The sequence below is a fragment of the Bombina bombina genome, chromosome 3 (genome assembly GCF_027579735.1).
Source record: "Bombina bombina isolate aBomBom1 chromosome 3, aBomBom1.pri, whole genome shotgun sequence".
In the NCBI taxonomy this organism is placed as follows: Eukaryota; Metazoa; Chordata; class Amphibia; order Anura; family Bombinatoridae; genus Bombina; species Bombina bombina.
The window spans coordinates 503934706-503952442 of NC_069501.1; the positions used below are offsets into that span (position 1 = coordinate 503934706).

General features: G+C 42.7%; 1 protein-coding gene across 2 annotated transcripts in view; it reads left to right on the plus strand.

The window, feature by feature from the left end:
- CEPT1 (choline/ethanolamine phosphotransferase 1) overlaps positions 1-17737 on the plus strand; it is a 178116-nt gene that overhangs the window by 139980 nt on the left and 20399 nt on the right. For both annotated transcript variants that reach the window (XM_053706884.1, XM_053706883.1), the window contains exon 8: positions 1-51. This exon is cut by the window's left edge and continues 75 nt beyond it. In XM_053706884.1, coding sequence (XP_053562859.1) covers positions 1-51 — 51 coding nt within the window. The remainder of the gene's footprint in view (positions 52-17737) is intronic.

Here is a 17737-nt window from a genome sequence, read left to right on the forward strand (position 1 = left end):
CAGTACTTCAACAGTTTTATTGATGAATACATTGTGTTATGGATTGCACTGGTAAGTTAGCAGCTATTTGTGAAATCATTCTCCACAGATTTAAAAGTAGTCATAATTAAGCACTAAATACATTTCATACATCCCCCTCTAATTATGGGTGCCGTTATTTTGGAACCTAGGTTTCACTGCAAGAATCTGAGTTGCTAAGCATCTACAACATTGCAGCACTGGAATGTATTGAAAGCTGCACCCATGAATAGAGGGAGCTGGGTAATGACCCCAGTAATAAGCTTATAGAATAGAGTTTAATGTCCCTTTTTGTTTTTTAGTTCTTCTTTATCTCTGATTCTTCATTTATCCTTTCTGGCATGATTTAAAATGTTGTACCCCCTGACAACTTTTCTTCAATTTGTTTTTATTCATGTTGTTTTTTTCTCAGGTCCCCTTGTTTTCTTTACTCTCCCCATATTACCATTTTTTCTTTTTATCATATGGTAAGAGTCCATGAGTCATCATTTGTTGGAATTCCCCTCCTGACCACTAGTAGGTAGCAAAAGATCCCCTAAAACATGAAAGCTTTAAATCCCTCCCACTTCTCATAAATCCTCAGTCATTTTTCTTTTTCCTTCTTAATGGAGTGAGGTGAAAGTTGAAGTACAGATCTGTTCTTCATTGAGAGGGGTTTTCTAACCAATCTGAGACCCATTTTCTCCCCATAGTACCCTGCTGGTCATAGAGGTAGATCGAGTTATCAGTCAGGCAGTGAAAGATATTGCTGTTATCTATCGGCATCTTGGTCCAGTATTACTTATATGCTGATTGTACCCAAATGTATCTTTCCTCTCCTGAATGTCTCTCCCTCTTTATTCAATCAGATTACCAACTGTATCTCTGCAGTTTCCTCCTGGATGTCTCCGCACTACTTCCAACTCAATCTGTCTTAAGCTTAGCTTCTCAGGGTTGCCCCCTGTCCCCGTAAATTTTTGCCCTTGTGATGGAACCATTTGCTCAGCCTGCCCATATATTTGTCTATAACAGGAGTTCCCATTGGGGATCACACTGAGTAAATTGTACTTTTAGCAGATGATGTTACTCTGCTTCTCACAGATTCTAATTATTCTATGCCACCTATCCTTAGATTAATTGATTTATTTGGCAGACTAAGTTATTATACAATAAAACTGAGCTTCTTCTTATTCCGCCCACCCCACCCTCTCCGAGATATCCAACACCTAACATTTCTCTTACAATTGGAGTCTATTCCTAACACTTCACCCCATGTCTGCTGTCTCAACCCACATTCACTCCACATATACAAATCCTACTGTGCACACCTATGCAACATTTCAAGAATTTGACCTTTCCTTTCTCAAGAAACTATAAAAATACAAATTCATTCCCTCATTTTGTCATGCATTGACTACAGCAATCTACACTGCCTCTCCCCTCTCCATTCTATCATGAATGCTTCGGCTAGACTCATCCACCTAAGTTGCTGATGTACATCAGCTGCTCCACTTTGCCAGTCTCTACACTGGCTCCCCATACACTCTAGAATACAATTCAAAGTATTAACCCATACCTATAAAGCACTCAACAGCCTCATTCCCAACTATATTTCCTCTCTCATCCAAATACTCCTCGACCCAAACTCTGACCTGTGTCTTTCCACTCCTATTATCTCTATGTCCGTCTCTCTCCTCCAAAACTTCTCACAAGCTGCTCCTGTCCTCTGAAATGCTCTTTGAAAACCAATATATTAAGAGATGCTTATAATCTTTCCTCTGTTTTTCATACTACTCAAAATAAATCTTGATATGCTTTAAATCACTGCTGCAACTACAAACCATGTGACAAGCTACCACAAACCTTATGTCTCTGCACCCTCAAACCGTAAACTGTAAACTCTTCAAAATAGGATCCTCCTCCTCTACTAGATGGTCTACAGTCCTCCATAACATATGGGATATATTTCCCGCCACTAAGAGGAGGTCAAGAACCCACACAAGAGCTTAAAATATCTCCCATATCTATTCAGTTTGTTCTTGGCCTGGCAGGAGGCGTTGAGAATAGAGGTGTTCTAGCTACTTGCTCAGACCAATGTGAGACCTATATTCCCTGGGACTTATCATTCACAAAGAAGATAGAAGTGAGACTTCACAGCAGCTGAATGATACTGGGACATAGGAGTACCCTATTATATGCACAGTATTTCCCTATGAGACTTAAGCCATATCTACCCCCAGGCATTGCAGGTACTTGTCTCTCAGCCTCCCCCTGGGGGGACATTTATTTCTTATAGATATTTTTTGCTGTACCCGTACCTGCACTGGATAGTGTCTCTACTGGATACTGCTGCAGCTGCCTTGACAAGGGTTCTACATGCCTGGTAAGCCAGTGGAGGGGTGCTATTTCAGGTAAGTGACCTCCTACAGCACACACACAACTCGGAGGCTATTTGTAGGTACTCTCACACAGGTACAGCATAGCCAGGGGACTTAGCCTGCTCTTCTCATGACACTTTTTTTTTTCAGGTCCTTGTTGGTCCTATCCTTATTAGGGACACAGCCAGGTAAGACTGAGCCGAGTAACAGCACTCTGGCAGCTCTGTGGAACCATTTAGGGCACTTAATTGAAAATAGGTGCCTGGCCCTTTAGGAGAATCTCTTAACTACTCTCTGCAGTTAGCGGTTCATCTCTGCACAATCCGGTCAGCATGGGGAGGCATATTATCTGATGTTTTGGGGGCTTATTATGTTTAGTTCACATTCCAAGGCTTTTCCTTTCACTCCGGAGCTGCTGGTGAAGAGAATGCAGCTCAGGAGCCTTTAGGCACTAAAATACTACTCATTGAGTCCAACACTGGAGAGGGTGAGTACTCATACAGAGCTGCCATCTGGTTAATTTGACTGCAATCTGAGGCCTAGGGCCTTAGTATGCTGTCACCACTGTGTAAGTATAAGTTTCAGAGGGGTTTTTGGGCTTAGTGTAAAGGTCTGTCTGCCATTTTGTTCTTATATATGTGTATGTTTGGTGTCTCTGTATACTCTGCAATTACACATTATAGACAACACTGATTCTGTCTCTACTGATAACCCTCCTTGTTTATTATGTGCAGTTTGCAAATCTGTTCCAGTGTGCCAGGTCAATCAACTCTCTCAAACTTGTTTACCTCAAATGTTGCATGCAAATCAGCCACAACCTTCTTCCTCCTATAGGGAGTCACTCAGGGGGTCTACTACTGACTTCACCCCTGAATTTAAAACCAGGGTACACAAGGTTGTAGCAGATTATGTAACGGATATCTCCAAACCAAATAAGCATATGCACAATTCTGGTTATTTACCTCAATCATCAAATTCCTGCTATACTACAGAACTCTGACTCTGAGGGTGCAAAATCATCTAATTCTGAGGGAGAACAGAAGGGTGCAAAATCATCTAATTCTGAGGGAGTACAGAACCTTGTTCCTGATTTTGAATATGGCAATTCTTTCAGATTTAAAGGGATAGTAAAGACCAAATTAAACTTTCATGATTCAGAAAATGTCATGTAATTTAAAATAAACTTTCTAATTTACTTTTTTCATCAAATTTGCTTTATTCTCTTGGTATTCTTAGATGAAAGCTAAAGCTATGTATGCTCGTATGCTAATTTCTAAGCCCTTGAAGGCCGTCTCTTACCTGAATGCATTTGACAGTTTTTCACAGCTAAAGGACGTTAGTTCATGTGTTTCATATAAATAACATTGTGCTTATGCACATGAAGTTATTTAAGTCAGCACTAATTGTCTGAAATGCAAGTCTGTTAAACGATCTGAGATAAGGAGGCAGTCTGCAGAAGCTTAGATACAAGGTCATTACAGAGGTAAAAACAGTATATTAATATAACGGTGTTGGTTATGCAAAACTGGGGAATAGTAAATAAAGGGATTATCTATCTTTCTCCTGTTAAGTGTAGTCAGTCCACGGGTCATCCATTACTTATGGGATTATAACTCCTCCCTAACAGGAAGTGCAAGAGGATCACCCAAGCAGAGCTGCTATATAGCTCCTCCCCTCTACGTCATACCCAGTCATTCTCTTGCACCTAACTAATAGATAGGACGTGTGAGAGGACTGTGGTTATTAAATTTAGTTTTTATTTCTTCAATCAAAAGTTTGTTATTTTAAACGGCACCGGAGTGTGTTGTTTTTTTCTCAGGCGGTATTAGAAGAAGAATCTACCTGAGTTTGTGTATGATCTTAGCGGACGTAACTAAGATCCATTTGCTGTTCTCGGCCATTCTGAGGAGCGAGGTAACTTCAGAACAGGGGACAGCGGGCAGGGTTCGCCTGCAAAGAGGTATGTTGCAGTATATTATTTTCTAAGGAATGGAATTGACTGAGAAAATACTGCTAATACCGATATAATGTGAGTACAGCCTTAAATGCAGTAGTAGCAACTGGTATCAGGCTGATATGTATGTATGTTGGCACTGAAGTATTTCTGGGGAATGGCACTTCACTAAGAAAATACTGTATACATATAACTTATAGCCTTTCTGCAGTGAAAGTGACTAGCAACAGGCTTTTTAATAACACTTCATATATTTTTATTTAAAACGTTTACTGGCATGTTAATCGTTTTTTCTCTGAGGTACTTGGTGAAAAATTTTATGGGCATTATTTTCCACTTGGCTGTCGTTTGTTTTGAATAGAATCAGTTTACTGAGCTTCCCCACTGTTGTATTATGAGTGGGAGGGGCCTATTTTGGCGCTTTATTGCGCAGTAGAAATTCAGTCACAAGTCTTCCTTGTTCTCCCTGCATGATCCAGGACGTCTCTACAGAGCTCAGGGGTCTCCAAAACTAGTTTTGAGGGAGGTAATCACTCACAGCAGACCTGTGAGACTGTGCTTTGACTGTGATAAAAACGTATATATATTTTTATTTGTTATCCGTTTTTTTGGTATTAAGGGGTTAATCATCCATTTGCTAGTGGGTGCAATCCTTTGCTAAATTAATGCATTTCATGTGAAAAATTGGTTGCTATAACTAATCCGGTTCATTGTTATTTCAACTGTGACAGTTTTGTGTGCTTCTTAAAGGCACAGTAACGTTTTTTATATTGCTTGTAAATTTATTTGAAAAGTATTTTCCAAGCTTGCTAGTCTTATTGCTAGTTTGTTTAAACATGTCTGACACAGAGGAATCTCTTTGTGCAATATGTTCAAAGGCCAATGTGGAGCCCAATAGAAATTTATGTACTAATTGCATTGATGCTACTTTAAATAAAAGCCAATCTGTACATGTTAAGAAAAATTCACCAGACAACGAGGGGGAAGTTATGCCGACTAACTTGCCTCACGTGTCAGTACCTGCATCTCCCGCTCAGGAGGTGCGTGATATTGTAACGCCAAGTACATCAGGGCGGCCATTACAAATCACTTTGCAAGACATGGCTAATGTTATGACTGAAGTTTTATCTAAATTGCCAGAACTTAGAGGTAAACGCGACCACTCTGGGGTGAGAACAGAGTACGCTGATAATGTTAGAGCCATGTCTGATACTGCATAACAAGTGGCAGAACATGAAGACGGAGAGCTTCATTCTGTGGGTGACGGATCTGATCCAAATAGACTGGACTCAGACATTTCAAATTTTAAATTTAAGCTTGAAAACCTCCGTGTTTTATTAGGGGAGGTATTAGCAGCTCTGAATGATTGTAACACGGTTGCAATCCCAGAGAAATTATGTAGGCTGGATAGATACTATGCGGTACCGGCGTTTACTGACGTTTTTCCTATACCTAAGAGGCTTACAGAGATTATTACCAAGGAGTGGGATAGGCCCGGTGTACCCTTTTCCCCCCCTCCTATATTTAGAAAAATGTTTCCAATAGACGCCACCACACGGGACTTATGGCAGACGGTCCCTAAGGTGGAGGGAGCAGTTTCTACTCTGGCTAAGCGTACCACTATCCCGGTGGAGGATAGCTGTGCCTTTTCAGATCCAATGGATAAAAAGTTAGAGGGTTACCTTAAGAAAATGTTTACTCAACAAGGTTTTATATTACAACCCCTCGCATGCATTGCGCCTGTCACGGCTGCGGCGGCATTCTGGTTTGAGTCTCTAGAAGAGACCATTAGCTCAGCTCCATTGGATGAAATTATAGACAAGCTTAGAGTCCTTAAGCTAGCTAATTCATTTATTTCTGATGCCGTAGTACATCTAACTAAGCTTACGGCTAAGAATTCCGGATTCGCCATTCAGGCGCGCAGAGCGCTGTGGCTAAAATCCTGGTCAGCCGATGTGACTTCTAAATCTAAATTGCTTAACATACCTTTCAAAGGGCAGACATTATTCGGGCCAGGTTTGAAAGAAATTATAGCTGACATTACTGGAGGTAAGGGCCATGCCCTGCCTCAAGACAGAGCCAAACCAAGGGCTAGACAGTCTAATTTTCGGGCCTTTCGTAACTTCAAGGCAGGAGCAGCATCAACTTCCTCCGCTCCGAAACAGGAAGGAACTGTTGCTCGCTTCAGACAGGGCTGGAAACCTAACCAGACCTGGAACAAGGGCAAGCAGGCCAGAAAACCTGCTGCTGCCCCTAAGACAGCATGAAGTGAGGGTCCCCAATCCGGAAACGGATCTAGTAGGGGGCAGACTTTCTCTCTTCGCCCAGGCTTGGGCAAGAGATGTCCAGGATCCCTGGGCGTTAGAGATCATATCTCAGGGATATCTTCTGGACTTCAAAGCTTCTCCTCCAAAAGGGAGATTTCATCTTTCAAGGTTGTCAACAAACCAGATAAAGAAAGAGGCGTTTCTACGCTGTGTACAAGATCTCTTACTAATGGGAGTGATCCACCCGGTTCCGCGGTCGGAACACGGACAAGGGTTTTACTCAAATCTGTTTGTGGTTCCCAAGAAAGAAGGAACCTTCAGACCAATCTTGGATTTAAAGATCCTAAACAAATTCCTAAGAGTTCCATCGTTCAAAATGGAAACTATTCGGACAATCTTACCCATGATCCAAAAGGGTCAGTACATGACCACAGTGGATTTAAAGGATGCCTACCTTCACATACTTTCATTCAGACAAGGTAGTTCATTACCGGTACCTAAGGTTTGCCTTCCTAGACAGGCATTACCAGTTTGTAGCTCTTCCCTTCGGGTTAGCTACTGCTCCAAGAATCTTTACAAAGGTTCTGGGCTCTCTTCTGGCGGTACTAAGACCGCGAGGAATATCGGTAGCTCCGTACCTAGACGACATTCTGATACAAGCGTCAAGTTTCCAAACTGCCAAGTCTCATACAGAGTTAGTACTGGCATTTCTAAGGTCACATGGGTGGAAAGTGAACGAAGGAAAGAGTTCTCTATTGCCACTCACAAGAGTTCCCTTCTTAGGGACTCTTATAGATTCTGTAGAAATGAAGATTTACCTGACAGAGGACAGGTTAACAAAGCTTCTAAATGCTTGCCGTGTCCTTCATTCCATTCCACACCCGTCAGTGGCTCAATGCATGGAGGTAATCGGCTTAATGGTAGCGGCAATGGACATAGTACCCTTTGCACGCCTGCATCTCAGACCACTGCAATTGTGCATGCTAAGTCAGTGGAATGGGGATTACTCAGATTTGTCCCCTATGCTGAATCTGGATCAAGAGACCAGAAATTCTCTTCTATGGTGGCTCTCTCGGCCACATCTATCCAAGGGGATGCCCTTCAGCAGGCCAGATTGGACGATTGTAACAACAGACGCCAGCCTACTAGGTTGGGGCGCTGTCTGGAATTCCCTGAAGACTCAGGGATCATGGACTCAGGAGGAGAGTCTCCTTCCCATAAACATTCTGGAATTAAGAGCAGTTTTCAATGCCCTTCTGGCTTGGCCTCAGTTAGCAACTCTGAGGTTCATCAGGTTTCAGTCGGACAACATCACGACTGTGGCTTACATCAACCATCAGGGAGGGACAAGGAGTTCCCTAGCGATGATGGAAGTCTCAAAGATAATTCACTGGGCAGAGTCTCACTCTTGCCACCTATCAGCGATCCACATCCCAGGCGTGGAGAACTGGGAGGCTGGTTTTCTAAGTCGCCAGACTTTTCATCCGGGGGAGTGGGAACTTCATCCGGAGGTCTTTGCCCAAATACTTCGGCGTTGGGGCAAACCAGATCTGGATCTCATGGCGTCTCGCCAGAATGCCAAGCTTCCTTGTTACGGGTCCAGGTCCAGGGACCCGGGAGCGGTTCTGATAGATGCTCTGACAGCACCTTGGGCCTTCAACATGGCTTATGTGTTTCCACCCTTCCCGATGCTTCCTCGATTGATTGCCAGGATCAAACAGGAGAGAGCATCAGTGATTCTAATAGCGCCTGCGTGGCCACGCAGGACCTGGTATGCAGATCTAGTGGACATGTCATCCTGTCCACCTTGGTCTCTGCCTCTGAGACAAGACCTTCTGATTCAGGGTCCTTTCAAACATCAAAATCTAATTTCTCTGAAGCTGACTGCATGGAGATTGAACGCTTGATTTTATCAAAGCGTGGATTTTTGGAGTCAGTAATTGATACCTTAATACAGGCTAGGAAACCTGTTACCAGGAAAATTTACCATAAAATATGGCGTAAATACTTACATTGGTGCGAATCCAAGAGTTACTCATGGAGTAAGGTCAGGATTCCTAGGATATTGTCTTTTCTACAAGAAGGTTTAGAAAAGGGTTTATCTGCTAGTTCCTTAAAGGGACAGATTTCAGCTCTGTCCATCCTTTTACACAAACGTCTGTCAGAGGTTCCAGACGTTCAGGCTTTTTGTCAGGCTTTGGCCAGGATTAAGCCTGTGTTTAAAACTGTTGCTCCGCCATGGAGCTTAAACTTAGTTCTTAACGTTTTACAGGGTGTTCCGTTTGAACCCCTTCATTCCATTGATATCAAACTGTTATCTTGGAAAGTTCTGTTTTTAATGGCTATTTCCTCGGCTCAAAGGGTCTCTGAGTTATCGGCTTTACATTGTGATTCTCCTTATCTGATTTTTCATTCAGACAAGGTAGATCTGCGTACTAAACCTGGGTTCTTACCTAAGGTAGTCACTAACAGGAATATCAATCAAGAGATTGTTGTTCCATCATTGTGCCCTAATCCTTCCTCAAAGAAGGAACGTCTTCTGCACAATCTGGACGTTGTCCGTGCCCTGAAATTTTATTTGCAGGCAACTAAAGATTTTCGACAAACTTCTTCCCTGTTTGTCGTTTATTCTGGACAGAGGAGAGGTCAAAAGGCTTCGGCTACCTCTCTCTCCTTCTGGCTTTGTAGCATAATACGTTTAGCCTATGAGACTGCTGGACAGCAGCCTCCTGAAAGAATTACAGCTCATTCTACCAGAGCTGTGGCTTCCACTTGGGCCTTTAAAAATGAGGCCTCTGTTGAACAGATTTGCAAGGCTGCGACTTGGTCTTCACTTCACACTTTTTCCAAATTTTACAAATTTGACACTTTTGCTTCTTCGGAGGCTATTTTTGGGAGAAAGGTTCTTCAGACAGTGGTTCCTTCCGTGTAAAGATCCTGCCTTTCCCTCCCGTCATCCGTGTACTTTTAGCTTTGGTATTGGTATCCCATAAGTAATAGATGACCCGTGGACTGACTACACTTAACAGGAGAAAACAAAATTTATGCTTACCTGATAAATTCCTTTCTCCTGTAGTGTAGTCAGTCCACGGCCCGCCCTGTTTTTTATGGCAGGTCTAAATTTAAATTATACTCCAGTCACCACTGCACCCTATAGTTTCTCCTTTCTCGTTTGGTTTTCGGTCGAATGACTGGGTATGACGTAGAGGGGAGGAGCTATATAGCAGCTCTGCTTGGGTGATCCTCTTGCACTTCCTGTTAGGGAGGAGTTATAATCCCATAAGTAATGGATGACCCGTGGACTGACTACACTACAGGAGAAAGGAATTTATCAGGTAAGCATACATTTTGTTTTTTTAACAATAACATTTTTGGTGCTTACTATCCCTTCTGCACTTCCCGTAATTTACTGCATGAGGTTTTAAAAACTCTGGGGATTTCAAAGGATATATTTGCTGAAAACAAACCTATAAATCAGTTAAATATTGTTTTCAAGGCTTCACCAAAAATTCAGATATTTCAGGTTACTGACCTGGTCTCAGATTATATAGCCAAGGAATGGAAATAGCCAGTGTGCATTTTACTTCTTCCTCCAGATTTAAGAAATTGTATCCCATTCCAGAACAGAATGTAGAAGTGTGGGAAACAATTCCTAAGGCTTTATCTACCCTTGCCAAACTTACAACTATCCCTATGGAGGATAGCATTTCTTTCATAGATCCAATGGAAATTGAACTGTAGTCTTTCTTACAAAAACTCTTCCTTCAGACCGGTCTTCTACTTAAACCAGCAGTTTCTATTACGTGTCGCTGCTGCTGGACCCTCTGGTGTGATTCATTATCTAAAATGGTTACCGCACAATCCTCTGCTGAGGATCTTCAAAACTGCATTAAGGCCTTCAAAATAGATCAAGCTTTTATGTTTGATGCTGTGATGGATAGCCTCAAAATTGATGTTAAAAATATGTCTTTGGCGGTGCTGGCAGGAAGAGCCTTATGGTTAAAATCTCGATCAAGACATGGTATAAAAGTATAGGTTAATGACTCTTTCCTTCGAAGGGAATATTCTTTTTGGTTCAGACTCTATTATCAAGACAGTTACTGGAGGGAAAAGGGCTTCAGGTCAGTCCAGAACCCCTCGGTTCAAAACATCATTTCCCAGGGCTACAGGAAAGGCTTTAGGTCCAGACCTCCTTGAGGACGATTCCTTGTGTCTCGTCTCCAAAAATCCTTCAAAGGTGGCTGCCTTTATGCTGTGATTTCCTAATTTAAAGGATATGGGAGTAATTATCCCAGTACCGGTGTCCCCACAGGGTCAGGGCTTTTACTCCAATCCGTTCATTGTCCCAAAGAAGGAAGGGATTTATAGACCTGTCCTCGATTTGAAAGCCCTAAACATGTTTGTCACAGTTCCCACTTTCACACAAATCGAAACTATGGGCACAATTATACCCTTAATACCACAGGGTACATTTATGGCAACCATAGACCTCAAGGATGCATATCTTCACATCCCTATTCACAGGGATTACTATCCGTTCCTGAGGTTTGCATATCTAGACAAGCACTACCAGTTTGTCTCTGTCGTTTGGCCTGGCCACAGTTCCTCTTATCTTTACAAAGGTGTTGAGTGCATTATTGGCAGTAATCAGAACACGGGAAATTTAAATTGCACCGTACCAGGATATCCTGATACAAGCCCCTTCCCTGTCACTAGCTTTTACTCATACTCACAAGCTTCTGTCTTTTCCCAAGGCCAAGATTAGAGAATCAATGTTCCCAAGAGCACATTGTATCCTGCTACAAGGGTAACGTTTCTTTCATCATAGATTCAGTCTTTATGCGTCTGTTTATTACTGAACCTTGCAAAATAAAGCTTCAGAAGGTGCATCTCCCCGGCAAAGTGCTCCATTTCCATCAGTAGCTCAGTGCAAGGAGGTGGTGTGTCTTATGGTAGCTGCTTTAGACATAAGAAATAGAATTTTCTTCCTAAGGTAATTTCTTTTGAAAATATCAATCAGTAAATTGTTGTTCCAGATCCTTCTTAATTCTAAGGAGCGACTATTGCATAATCTTGCTGTAGTCAGAGCTTTGAAGTTCTGACAATCTTCTAGTTTGTTCAGTACTCTGGGACTTGCAAGGGGCAGAAGGCTACTAATGTAGCGTTGGCCTCTTAGCTCAAACAGGTGATTCACAAAGCTTACTTTGTGGTGGGAAAGTCACCTCCTAAGCGTATCACAGCTCATTCTACAAGAGCAGTAGAAATTATGCATCCTTGGAACAGATTTGCATACTTTTTCCAAACGTATTGCTTTGATATATTTGCTTCTTCGCAAGCAGCTTTTGGCAGGAAAGTCCTTTAGGCCACAGTGTCGGCTAAATAGGAACTGCCAGAAAAATTGTCCCACCCTTTCCGTAACATAGACCATCTGTTTGGGTATTAATCCCATATGTTATGGAGGACTTTGCACCATTATCCTTTTACAAAAGAAAACAAAATTTATGCTTACCTGATGATAAATTATTTTCTTTCGTAATGATGATGGTCCACAAGCCCCACCCATTTAAATTTTTGGGCGACGGTTCTAATGACACCTCTACAGACCCTGCTTTGTCTTTAATACCTATATCTTTCCTATTCTCTGCTTGGCTATCTGTTAAACTGAATAGATGTGGGAGGGATTTTAAGCTCTTGTATGGGTTCTTGACCTCCTAGTGGCGGGAAATATATCCCATATGTTTTGGAGGACTGTACACCATCATCATTCTGATAGAAAGTAATTTATCAGGTAAGCATACATTTTGTTTTTGCTTAGTCTGTTATGATTTTGCATTTTTCATAAATCTTTGTCATTGCATACTCCTATCTCTGTACCCAGGGCTACTGAATTTTGCTGCACTATACAAATAAATGATAATAAAAATAATAATCTTTTCTCGGTGGAAAATCTCACAGGCCTCCCAGGTGAAATGTGGATTCATCCACCAGTCCCTTGGTCTACAGTACGCTGCTCCTTGTGGGCTCCAAAGCTGCCCTCAGGTCAAATGTGGATGAATCAACCAATCCCCTTGGTTGTAGCTGCTGTTAAAGGGACAGTCAACACCAGAAATGTTGTTGTTTAAAAAGAAAGATAATCCCTTTTGTTACCCATCCCCTAGTTTTGCATAACCAACACTGTTATAGAAATACACTTTTTACATCTGTGATTACCTTGTATCTATGACTCTGCAAAATGCCCCTTATTTCAGTTTTTTTGACAGACTTGCATTTTAGCCAATCAGTGCTCACTCCAGGGTAACGTCACGTGCATGAGCTCAATGTTATCTATATGAAACACATGAACTAATGCCCTCTAGTGGTCAAAATGCATTCAGATTAGAGGCAGTCTTCAAGGTCTAAGAAATTAGCATATGAACCTCCTAGGTTTAGCTTTCAAATAAGAATACCAAGAGAACAAAGCAAAATTGGTGATAAACGTAAATTGGAAAGTTGTTTAAAATTACATTCCCTATTTAAATCATGAAAGTTTTTTTTGGACTTGACTGTCCCTTTAAGATCCTTGTCATCATGCTTGCACTGCCTAGGATATGCTTTTCTATGGGAAGCAAGTTGCTGCAACTGAGGTAAGCACAACAGATGCTGACAGGTAAGTACTTTGCCCCTAAATAGACCACCGGCTATTAGTTTGAACATTTACGCAGGATTCATATATTCTGGGTTTAGTAATATTCACTGGCACTGTCTGATGTTATTAAATAGGAAAACAGGCTTAAGAGTACTGATTGTCGGCATTGAAATGCCCCTTTTCAGTTTTTAATGGTGATTTAAAAGTGGTGCTTTATAATATGAATTAGGAAAGGGTGTTCTGAACCTCTTTTATCACATAGTCTGGAGACATACATTTGTACACAATGCTCCTTGAATTAGCAGTTTGGGTTAACCAAGCTTTCTCTTACATGGTGTATCCAGTCCACGGATTCATCCTTACTTGTGGGATATTCTCAATCCTTACACGAAGTGGCAAAGAGATCACACAGCAGAGCTGTCCATATAGCTCCCCTCAAGCTCCGCCCCCCCAGTCATTCTCTTTGCCGCTCTAACAAGTAGCATCTCCACGGGAGGGTAAAGAGTATGTGGTGTTAGATTTGTAGTTTTTATTTCTTCAATCAAGAGTTTGTTATTTTAAAATAGTGCCGGTTTGTACTATTTACTCTGAGGCAGAAAGTGATGAAGATTTCTGCTGAGAGGAAAAAGATTTTAGCATGTTGTAACTAAAATCCATTGCTGTTCCCACACAGGACTGTTGAGTACCGGAGAACTTCAGTTGGGGGGAACAGTTTGCAGGCTTAACTGCTTAAGGTATGCTCAGTCACTTTTTTTCTAACAAGACTTGGTAATGCTAGAAGACTGACAGAAATCCCCATGTGGGAAGGTAAGCCATATTCTGAGACTCTGTATAGAAGGATGTCTTAGTTAAAAGGGCTTAAATCACTGGTGGACACTGTTATGGGGAAAATCGATTATTTTTCTGCTATAATCTGACATTTGCACAAGTGTTTATTATGTTTGGAACACTTTTTAGGGGTTTAATACGCCTGGCATATTTTTAGACACCTAATTTGGCTTAGGAAGGCCCCACAACTCCGGAGTGAAGAGGGAGGGGGCCTAATTTTCGCGCCTCAGTTGGGCAGTTCTTTTGCAAGACAGCTTCATGCAGCTTCACATGTAGAGTCCAGAGATTGCAGGAGGACTACAGGGAGGCTTATTTTCGTTCCAAAACTAATCCCCAAGGAAGGTAGGGCCACAGCAGAGCCTGTGGCATAGTGCTGTAGTGTGTAAAACCGGTGGCTTGCTTCAATTTGCTCCGGTTTGGGCAATAAGGGGTTAATTGGCTTGAAACTTGGTGTGCAATCATTTCAAAGCATTAGGATCATATGGTGTAAATTTCATAAAGATTGGATGTTTTTTTGAGATTTGGTAAAAAAGTGTGTGCTTTTTATTATTTAAAGGCACAGTACCGTTTTTTCAAAAAGTGTATTTTTCTGTATTTGAGTGCTATCTAAGTCTGTCTAACATGTCTGAGCCTACAGATAGACCTTGTTCTATGTGTTTAAAAGCCATGGCGGTACCCCCATTGCATTTATGTTTAAAGTGTGCTAAGGTGTCTAAACATTTTAATGACCATGCAGTGACACTTAAAAATGTAACCCAAGATGATTCTTTGACGGAAGTTAATGAGGATAGTCCTCCTTCCTCTCCCCATGTGTTGACACCAGTTACGCCCGCGCAAGCGTTGCCTAGTACCTCTAGCGCATTGTGCCCTATTACTTTACAACAACAGCAGTCATGGATAATTCCCTTGCGGCATTTCTATCCAAACTGCCAGTTTTTCCAAAAAAGCGTGATAGCTCAGTTTTAAGAACAGAGGATGAGCCATCAGAAGCTTTGGATGATTTATCTGTTGTACCCTCGCAACACTCTGAAGTGGCAGTAAGGGATGGTCTGTCCGAGGGAGAAATTTCTGACACAGGAAAAGTTTCTCAGCGGGCAGATTCAGATTCCTTAGCGTTTAAATTTAAGCTGGAACACCTCCGTGTCCTGCTTAAGGAGGTTTTAGCTACACATGGTGGTCCCAGAAAAATTGTGTAAAATGGACAGGTTTTTAGAGGTCCCTGTATACATTGATGCGTTTCCGATCCCGAAGAGGGTGGCGGATATTGTGACTAGGGAGTGGGAGAGACCAGGTGTACCTTTTGTTCCCCCTCCTATCTTTAAGAAAATGTTCCCCATAAATGACCCCAGGCGGGACGCGTGGCAGACGGTCCCTAAGGTAGAGGGAGCAGTTTCAACACTTGCTAAGCGTACAACTATACCAATAGACAGTTGTGCTTTTAAAGACCCTATGGATAAAAAATTGGAAGATTTGCTGAAGAAAATGTTTGTTCAGCAAGGTTTCCTTCTTCAGCCAATTGTCTGCATTATTCCTGTAACTACTGCAGCGGCTTTTTGGTTTGAGGCGCTGGAGGAGTCGCTCCAGAGGGAGACTTCATATGACGAAGTCATGGATAGAATTCATGCTCTAAAGCTGGCGAATTCTTTTATCACAGATGCCGCTTTACAATTAGCTAAGTTAGCGGCGAAAAACTCTGGTTTTGCCATTATGGCGCGGAGAGCGCTTTGGCTCAAATCATGGTCGGCTGACGTGTTGTCCAAAACAAAATGACTAAATATTCCTTTCAAGGGAAAGACCCTTTTTGGTTCCGAGTTGAAAGAAATTATTGCGGATATCACTGGGGGAAAGGGCCATGCCCTCCCGCAGGATAGACCGTTTAAGGCCAAAAACAAGGCTAATTTTCGCTCCTTTCGCAACTTCAGGAGCGGACCTGCTTCAACCTCTGCTGCCGCAAAGCAAGAGGGTAACGCTTCACAGCCCAAAGCAACCTGGAAACCCTTGCAGGGCTGGAATAAGGGTAAACAGGCCAAGAAGCCTGCGCCTGCTACTAAGACAGCATGAAGGGGTAGCCCCCGATCCGGGACCGGATCTAGTAGGGGCAGACTTTCTCTCTTTGCTCAGGCTTGGGCAAGAGATGTTCCAGATCCTTGGGCAGTAGAAATTGTGGCTCAGGGGTATCTTCTAGAATTCAAGGACTCTCCCCCAAGGGGAAGGTTCCACATTTCTTGTTTGTCTTCAGACCAGACAAAGAAACAGGCGTTCTTACGCTGTGTAGAAGATCTTCTAAAGATGGGAGTGATACACCCAGTTCCAATTGCAGAACAAGGACTGGGATTTTACTCAAACCTGTTTGTAGTTCCCAAAAAGGAGGGAACTTTCAGGCCAATCCTGGATCTAAAAATTCTAAACAAATTCCTCAGAGTTCCATCTTTCAAAATGGAAACCATTCGGACAATCTTGCAGATGATCCAGGAAGGTCAATATATGACTACCGTGGATCTAAAGGATGCGTATCTACATATTCCTATCCACAAAGATCATCATCAGTTACTAAGGTTCGCCTTTCTGGACACGCATTACCAGTTCGTGGCCCTTCCTTTTGGGTTGGCCACCGCTCCCAGAATTTTCACAAAGGTGCTGGGGTCCCTTCTAGCGGTTCTAAGACCGCGGAGCATTGCAGTAGCACCTTACCTAGACAACATCTTAATTCAGGCGTCGTCTTTCCACAGAGCCAAGGCTCATACGGACATTGTTCTGGCCTTTCTAAGGTCTCACAGGTGGAAGGTGAACGTCGAAAAAAGTTCTCTGTCCCCGCTCACAAGGGTTCCCTTCCTGGGAACACTAATAGACTCGGTCTTTCTGACAGAGGTCAGGAAGTCAAAACTTTTAAATACTTGCCGAGTTCTTCATTCCATTCCTCGGCCTTCTGTGGCTCAGTGCATGAAGGTAATCGGTTTAATGGTTGCGGCAATGGACGTAGTCCCTTTTGCCCGAATTCATCTAAGACCACTGCAACTGTGCATGCTCAAACAGTGGAATGGGGATTATGCAGATTTGTCTCCTCAAATACAAATGGACCAGAAAACCAGAGACTCTCTTCTCTGGTGGTTGTCTCAGGATCACCTGTCTCAGGGAATGAGTTTCCGCAGACCGGAGTGGATCATTGTCACGACCGATGCCAGTCTGTTAGGCTGGGGTGCGTTCTGGAACTCCCTGAAAGCTCAGGGTCTATGGTCTCGGGAAGAATCTCTTCTCCCGATAAACATTTTGGAACTGAGAGCGATATTCAATACGCTCCAGGCATGGCCTCAACTAGCGGAGGCCAAATTCATCAGATTTCAGTCAGACAACATCACGACTGTAGCGTACATCAATCATCAGGGAGGAACAAAGAGTTCCCTAGCGATGAAGGAAGTAACCAAGATCATCAAATGGGTGGAGGATCACTCCTGCCATCTATCTGCAATTCACATCCCAAGAGTAGACAACTGGGAGGCGGATTTTCTGAGTCGTCAGACTTTCCATCCGGGGGAGTGGGAACTCCACCCGGAGGTTTTTGCTCAGCTGACCCAGCTATGGGGCATTCCAGAATTGGATCTGATGGTGTCCCGTCAGAACACCAAACTTCCCCTTTACGGATCCAGATCCAGGGATCCCAAGGCGGCATTGATAGATGCTTTAGTAGCGC